Source organism: Coffea eugenioides, chromosome 8 (genome assembly GCF_003713205.1).
Source record: "Coffea eugenioides isolate CCC68of chromosome 8, Ceug_1.0, whole genome shotgun sequence".
Lineage (NCBI taxonomy): Eukaryota > Viridiplantae > Streptophyta > Magnoliopsida > Gentianales > Rubiaceae > Coffea > Coffea eugenioides.
This window is the reverse complement of record NC_040042.1, coordinates 10,817,121-10,825,392: the sequence shown is the minus strand read 5'-3', so window position 1 is coordinate 10,825,392 and position 8,272 is coordinate 10,817,121. Positions and strand designations below refer to the sequence as shown.

At 38.4% G+C, this 8,272-nt stretch overlaps 1 protein-coding gene across 1 annotated transcript; it reads left to right on the top strand.

Moving 5' to 3' along the window:
- The first annotated feature begins 511 nt into the window (after nucleotides 1–511).
- Nucleotides 512–6,142, top strand: LOC113780231 (probable LRR receptor-like serine/threonine-protein kinase At2g16250). Its single transcript, XM_027326043.1, has 4 exons — nucleotides 512–1,104; nucleotides 1,216–1,344; nucleotides 2,101–2,123; nucleotides 5,553–6,142. Exons 1-4 carry the CDS (start codon nucleotides 512–514, stop codon nucleotides 5,945–5,947), a joined length of 1,140 nt encoding a protein of 379 aa, XP_027181844.1. The 3' UTR covers nucleotides 5,948–6,142.
- Nucleotides 6,143–8,272: the final 2,130 nt, after the last annotated feature.

Sequence of the window (8,272 nt, the reverse complement as noted above, 5' to 3'; positions counted from 1 at the left end):
TAATTTTATAGCGCATTTATACCTTGTTTTTTATTTTGTTTGAATTGTACACTTTTTCTAAAATAAAAAAAGCTGAAAATTTTCTATATATACAGCTCTGAATTCATTTTTGTTTATAATAATGTTTCATCACATACAAAACACATTAAAAAGTGGTAAAAAAATATAAGCAAATAAGGGTTTGTTTGGATAGGGTATTATTTGAAATAATTACTGTAATATTTTTTATGATGTGATGTATGTGAGATAAAAAGGTGAATGAAAATATAAAAAAATGAGTTGAAAAATGTATTTATAATGCAAGCGAAATATTTTATTTAAGATAAGTTGACTATCCAAACAAACTTGACTATAGATTGGACAGCTTGTTTCGCGGCGTAATATGACACCTGACCTACCTACGGTAGGCACGGTCAAAGCGTGCCTACTATCTATAAGAACGAGAACGATCCTAGCAACCAACCAAGATATGAACTGAACTAGTAACATATTATTACATCAATCAATCAAGATGACCAGAGTTTACGACAACTGGGACAGGCTGGTCGGAGCTACGTTGCTTAGGGAGGAGCTCCGGCTCATTGCTCAAAGAACTCCCAGCGATATTTCTTCAGCATCACCATCACCTTCTTCAACATCATCATCATCATCATCATTAGCCAGGAAGTCATTTACATATGGACAAATCCTCCAAGCCACCCACAACTTGAGTAGCTCCAACTTGATCATGGCTGGCCTCACGGGGGATCTGTATACAGGTGTTTTAGAGGGCAGAATACGGGTAGTAGTCAAGAAAGTCCACTCGTCCTTCACGAAAGAGGACTTTTACCTGAAACAGGAATTGTTATTTTATTCCAAAGTTACTCATCCTAGATTTGTCCCTCTTTTGGGACATTGCTTGGAGAATGAGATGCACAAGTTTCTTGTTTACAAATTTATGCCTCGTATGGACTTGTACAGCTTTTGGTTCAAGAAAGCTGTTCAATCTCACAATGATGACTGTTTAGATTGGTTGAGCTGGGACAAGAGATTAAAGATAGCAAGAGGAGTTGCTGAGGGTCTGGATTATTTACACCATAAATGTGATCCACCACTTGTTCATAGGTAGCCCGATGGGATCTTGGTTATCTAATTTGCGTTGCATAGACTAACATTTTTTTGGTATTATTTTTCACATCTTGACTCAATTATGCTTTTCTTTTGGTTTTCTGGAAGAAATATTGATGCTGGCGGCATACTTCTTGATGATAATTTTGAAGCGCGGCTAGGGAGGCTTAATCAGGTCTGTACTGAGGTGAAAGAGACAAATCGGAACAAGGTGGCTAGGTTCCTGCAGTTGACAAAGTAAACGCTACGTTTAAATTTCTTTTTTTTTTTAATTTTATAATTAATTAATTTAACGCCTTTTTAAGCAATTTTTTTAATCCTACAGTACTTATATTTCTATGATATGATGCTTTTTCTTTTTCTTTTTTTTCAGAAAGTAATTGACATCTGAGAATTTCATTGGACCTCTCTTACGTCAATGAGGAAAATAATTTAGAGATTAATTAGAACTTGCATGCATTGAAGCTTATCAATTACTACTATTACTATAGAGAAGCTTTGTCCGTTTGGATTGTTCCTTTTTTTTTTTTATATAGATTTCATGTTTTTTCAGGGGAAAATAAATTAATGGAATCCTTTCTTGGGCTGGTTTTTAGAAAAGTATTTTGGATTTATAAACGAATTTTACGAACTAAATCTAAATTCATTTTCATTTTTTTGGAACTAGATTCCGCCTTGCATGATAGCCTAAATTGTTAGAGAAATAGTAGTCTATTTTTGTTTTAAATCCCTTTTGAAAACCTAACCTCTAGGTGGCATGACTTGACCACTTGAAAGTAAAAGTGTGAGATAAAAATAAGGGCCCTTACCAAATGTCTCTTTGCATCTTGGCTGAGATTGGTTCACATCTCGATCCAATGTAGACCGTTGGATTCAACCATAATTGAAAATCAAAACTATTGCAAAGGCAGCCCTTTGCTGCTTTCCAGTTTTCTAATCTCATTTCATATTTTAGCTAAGTTGTTTGACATTCTCTCTTCTTTTTGGACACAGGGATTCTGAAAAAAGAAGTCCTGGTACGTGGAATTGATTAATTTATACTGACATTTATATTTATAGCCTCTGTTGGATTAATCTATAATTATGCATCTTTGCATGAGGCAGCTTATACAGATTAATAGGGTAGATTTTAGAAAGCAAGAGCAATGTAAAAGTAGAGCAGCTGGTCTTTTAGATCATCTTTGGCTGCAGAAACCAACTAAATTGGGTAGGGCTCCTTTCCAATGCAAATTTTGCCAACCTACAACCAACGAAGTTCCTATGCCTTCTATATTATAATGCAAGAAGAATAGCATTTACAGTTACAAAACCAAGACTTGGATGGGATTTTGTCACTCAGCTTTACAATCTGAATGGATTTCCATATATCTCCATTTTGGTTCCTTTTCTTTGACAAGTTCCATGCAGATAGCCGTTGCTTCCTGTTTAGGGTCCCTACATCTGGTCTTTGGAATTGCCCATGATTTATAACTTTGCCTTCATGATCACGGACTACTATTCCAGCAACCAACTTTGTTATGTCTTGCTTCCTTACTCAACTGTGTTCCGGACCTCCTTTTCAACACGTTGGAATTCTCTTCACTCATTGAGAGGTCATTTGATTGGTATCCAAGGGCTATCCTGCAGGTCTTGTACAGGATATAAATCCTAGCTTACCATACTTGCACTAAAGGAGATTGGCAGTTAGGAGGAATTGTTCCTTCCCTTCTTCCGTTTCGGCAGCTCCTAACAATTCTTCCCACCAGAGCCAAAAACTATTCATGTGGCTATTCAATCCATACCACCGTTCTGGTGAAGCTTTGCAGATAATTTCAGCATCCTGTAGAAAAGCAGTTCCCATTTCTCAAGTCCAATCACCACATATTAACAAACAGGATCACCTGATTGACAGGTAGAATCTGCTGGAGACACTTTCAAATGAAGATTTTTATGTTGTGCTTCATGTTAAACAGCCGCAAGGTCTCCTCCCAAAACTTTGCTTCATGTTCATCTCTGCTGCAAATTATTCATCCCTTGATCCGGTTCCTCTTTTCCCCTCGCATTATTTGGACATTGAATTAACTCATCAGCAATAAGGACACTGGCTAGAATTTGACTACCAAAGGACAAAAACAGAGATTGATTAAGAGGACTACAATGACCAAGAGTAGGTTTTGAGTCTGTTAATCACAATTTTTAAAACGATTTTGTAGACAACATTGCAAAGGGTGATTGGTCTAAAATTAGAAACGTAAGTAGGTGCATTCACAAGAAAAGTAATGTTGGTTTCATGGATACATTTCAACAGATTACAAAAAATGTAAAAAACTTCAGATTGCCTCCGCTACCTCCTTCTCGATCCAAACTTTTTGGAAAATTACTAGACGTACCAGCTGGTCCAGTAACTCTGTTAGGATGCATTAAGAAGTCTGCCTTTCTAAAATCACAATCTGTGACAGGTTCGGTAAGTTTGGAGTTCATCTGGCTAGTAACAGTCTGTCAGATCCCCTCCAAAATATCCTGAAAGTATCCACAATGCGTGGATGTGCATATCATCTCAAAGTAGCCTGCAATCTCCTATTGCATGATCACTTATGCACTATTGTGTTTCCTCCCTTTCCAAAGCTGAAATGTAGTTCTTCTTTCTCCTGCTTGTAAGACTGGCATGAAAAAAGGCAGTATTCTTATCTCCCTCTTGGAACCATTTTACATCACTTTCTGACTCCTATAAATCTCCTCTCTCTCCTTGGCTTCAGCTGGTTGTTTTTGAAATCCTGCCATTGTGATGTGTTTCCCAGGCATATCAAGCTTCCTAACTTTCTAAATCTCTTCTTTAAGGTGCTTAATCATTTTCCTTGTATTGCAGTTCATCTTCTTATTCTACTTGAGTATTTGACATTGACGCCATTCTGCATTCTTTTAATTATCCTTTGTTTGATCCTATGGTTTCTAGATTTAAATTGCTTCTTCTCCCAAAATTTTGAGCATATTCTGAGATCATGATGAATTTGAAAATTGCTCTGCAAAAGGACAGTATGTGGCAGCATCCAACAAGGGTCCTCACATTTGCGACATGAGCTTGCATTCTACAAATGCAAAGATAGCTAACCATTCTGTTCTTTTATGTTATATGCAAGCAAGAAAATGCATATCTTTCTCCTTTCCCTGACTCAATTTTTACTTGTACCTACTGACTAATTCAAGCATTTCTGTACCAAAAGTTTGCTAGTTTTCTGTATTGAAGTCAGCAAGCACAAACAACACATTGTCCTTGTTTTAGAAGCATCAATTAGAACTCAATGCATTCATCTATTCCTTACATTCTGGAACGAGTTCATTGAGCTCGAAAAAGAGCCACCCGCTGGAAGCAGGTAGCAAAATCTATCCTTTTGTAGAATGATTTTCAAGTCCATCATAATTTTGGAATTTTCTCCAACATAGTTTAATTACCTCACCGACCACCTTGTATTGCTGCCCTGCACCTACTATGAGATTGGAACCTCTTCTTCCATTTCATAGTAGATGGATGAAGCGTACAATGGTCTAATGCCTAACTGACAATATGAGTACATTTTGACTTCTCATTTTCCTCTCTCCATTTACTACTTTAGAGAATCCTATGCAGTTCTTTAACTTCAGCACCCATTTTCCCTTCAGTTGCACCAAGTCCATGGTACACCTTCAAAGCCCAGATCAACCACCTGGTTTGATCTAATGTAGTTGAAATATCTTAGGCTCCTTTTTGTTCTCCTAATACCACCCCATTTTTTCATAATCATCGGACACATTGTTTTTCATGTCTCCCATTACAATCCATGTTTCCCCCATAACCGTTTCCTTTGTGAAAACCTGTCCCACCGTCTACTCCTAACTAGATCATCAAAATTTGCACAAGTGCAAACACACCACCACTTTTTATTGGCATTCATATCATCCACAAATCATTCAGTAGTACAGTCAGTAAACTGGATTTTGACAGCATTAATTTCCTTGCATGAGAGATAAACCATCTGCTTTGCCAATAGGGTCTGTTACAAAAAGGTTATCATACTTAATCTTTAGCTTCACTTTATTCTTTAACATTTTTGTGTTTTTGTTCTGACAGCAAAACTAAACTAGCCGTTTGCACCACTCAGATTTTCATGTATAGTTCGATCTCTTATTTTATATTTGTTGCTTTTTGTCTAGGGATATTAGCTGCAACTTAAATATAATTAAGAAACTTATTTGGAATTAAAAGCAGAAGGCAAAAACTACTGTTTAAATTTGAGAAGCAGCCCTTAAGTTGCTCTGGGTAATTGCATCTGGAAATAACCTTCGATCTTTTAAATCATTAGAAAGAATGTTTTTCATTTTTTATTTTGACATAATCAGCTTATGCCTTGTTTGAACAAGCCCTTGATGAGTCGATGACTGATCGTAGAAAATCTGCAATGACATGTTTGTCTGAATTATTGAATGGCCAGGTACATCTGAAGCAACATGTGCCTTCGATGTTTTTTGCTTTGGGAAACTTTTGCTCGAGCTAGTCACAGGCAAGCTGAATTTCAGACCTCCCAATTTTCCCATAATGAAGGATGATACGATGGCAAACACCTTGTCTTACATCACTTCACTTGATAAGAAGCTTATTGGAAACATTGTGGACCGGTCTTTAATCATTGATGAGGAACTTTTGATGGAGGTATGGGCTATAGCTTTTGTTGCCAAGGCCTGTCTTGACCCCAAGCCCTCTAAGCGACCAGAATTGTCATTCATACTTGAGGCTTTACACAATCCTATGACTGTTGTAACCAGTAACTTTCTCCGGTGGCCGAGCCGTCGAAAAGGCAAAAATACCCAAAAGACTGAAGGCAGGTAGTGTGGCATTGGTCTAGATTCTAGAGTTGGAAGTCCTTGTTTCATTTTCTGGGCATGGCTAATAATGCTTGTTCTTCAATGGCAAAACAAGGTCGAGTATGTATTTCTATTTATTATGTCTTCTATATTTAGAGGGGCATACTCTTGCCCACATGCATGAATTATGTAGTGGCTTGTTTGTCCACTGTAATGAGAAAATTTTTATAGGGATTGTGCAAAGTTTTGCTGTTACTTGGATTGTTTACATATCTGGTACTGTAGGAATATTTCGAAAATAATTTGCACAAAGGTAACTTTGTTAGATCAAATCTTATAGTGCCAGTGGAACTCAATCTCAACTGTTACGATGGTATCAGTAGGACGCAAGCGTGCAAAACAAAGCAAGGAGCACAATGTTAAACTGTCCATATAAGCCTTATTTTAATTCCATTTTTTCTTTGGACTGCTACCACATTTCAGAGTTCTGATACAAAGCTATAATATCCAAAGGGCTTAAAAGGTGTCAAGAAGATTTGGTCTAGTTGCTAAAATTGAGACATTAAGATTTAGAGTACTTAGATTTAAATCATCCTTTCTCCCTTCCCACTTTTTAAATTCCTATCCTGTTAAAAAACGAAAATAAATGATATAACTTTTTATGAGGCAAAAGCTAGGCCAAGGGAGCTAAGATTCTAGTGAAACTTGCAGCTTGGACCAAAAAGAGCTCCGAGGGGATGTTTTTAGAAAACTTTACCATAGGAATATATGTGAAAAATAACTACTGTATATGGTTCGGATTAGGTGTTTTTCAATATGTATTTTTAATGTTTTTAAAATTTAAAATTTTATTGGAATATTTTTAAAATTTTAAAAAATTTTCACCACCCACCACCATCCCTTCCATCTTTCGTCACCACCACTGCCCTCCCACTCCTTTTTCCTCCCGCCTCTTCCCCTTCCCTGATACAGAAGGCAAAAAAGATCACAATCCTCACCAGGAGAAATGAGGGAATGAAGAACACTCCTCGGTGGTAATGGATAGATGAATATCTTTATTGAATCAGAGAAAAGTACAATGAAGTAGTTTTCGTAGTGGATTCAGAAAGAATGAGAAAAATTGATAATAACCAACCCAACTCCTGTCATCCCTGGCCCATATATACTTGTGGCCTTCACAGAGCTTGTTACAATTTGATACCGCCAATTCTAACTAACTAACAAAGTCGGTTATAGATTGATGCCGCCAAATCTAACGAACTAACTAATCTGCTCCATACGTGATGCAGTTACTATATTACCCTTGCATGCTTATTTGCGCCGTATCAAACGCCCCCTCTTGAGAAAGCCCTTGTCCTCAAGGGCTGAAGGTAGGGAACCTCTGGTGCAGGTCATGCCAAAACTCCCATGTAGCGTCTTCCGGAAAGGAGTTGCTCCATTGTACCAAGACCTGCGTAGCCGCCTAATTTCCCCTCTTAACCATCCTTCTATCCAGAATTGCAACTGGTTTCAACAACAAGTGTCCCTGATCAGTGGTGGCGGTTGGCAAGTGTGGTGCGACCGGCTGCTGTCCCACCTTCTTCTTAAGCAGCGATACATGAAACATAGCGTGAATCTTGGCATGAGCGGGAAGCTGTAGCCTATACGCCACCTTCCCTATACGTTCCACAACAGGGAAAGGACCAAAATACTTGGGGGACAATTTTTGACAGCTGGACGAGCAGAGGGAGTGTTGTCGGTACGGCTGCAGCTTCACATACACGAAATCCCCCACCTGAAATTCCCTATCCGTCCTGCGCTTGTCAGCTAGGTGCTTCATCCGGTGTTGAGCCTGCTTGAGATGATGTTTAAGGATGTGTAACGCCCTTTCCCTAGCAGCCAAACTCCTATCAACTGCCTCCACCGAAGCTGATCCAGGTAAATAAGGAGTGTGCACAGGGGGTGCCTGGCCATAGACAATTTGGAATGGGGTGGTCTTTATGGCTGAATGAAAGTTGGTGTTGTACCAATACTCTGCCAGTGATAACCATGAATACCAAGCCTTGGGCAATCACTCGTCATGCAGCGTAGGTAATTTTCTAAGCATCTGTTCACCACCTCAGTCTGCCCATCCGTCTGAGGGTGATAGGAGCTAGAAAAGTGTAACTGAACCTTCAACAACTTGAACAACTCTTTCCAAAATTGGCTTAAAAAAATGGGATCCCTGTCACTGACTATGGTTTTTGGCAACCCATGTAACTTGAAGACGTGATCCAAGAAGGGCTGGGCAATATCCAAAGCAGTGTATGGGTGCGCTAATCCACTGAAATGAGCGTATTTGCTCAGCCGATCAACAACAACCAGAATAACC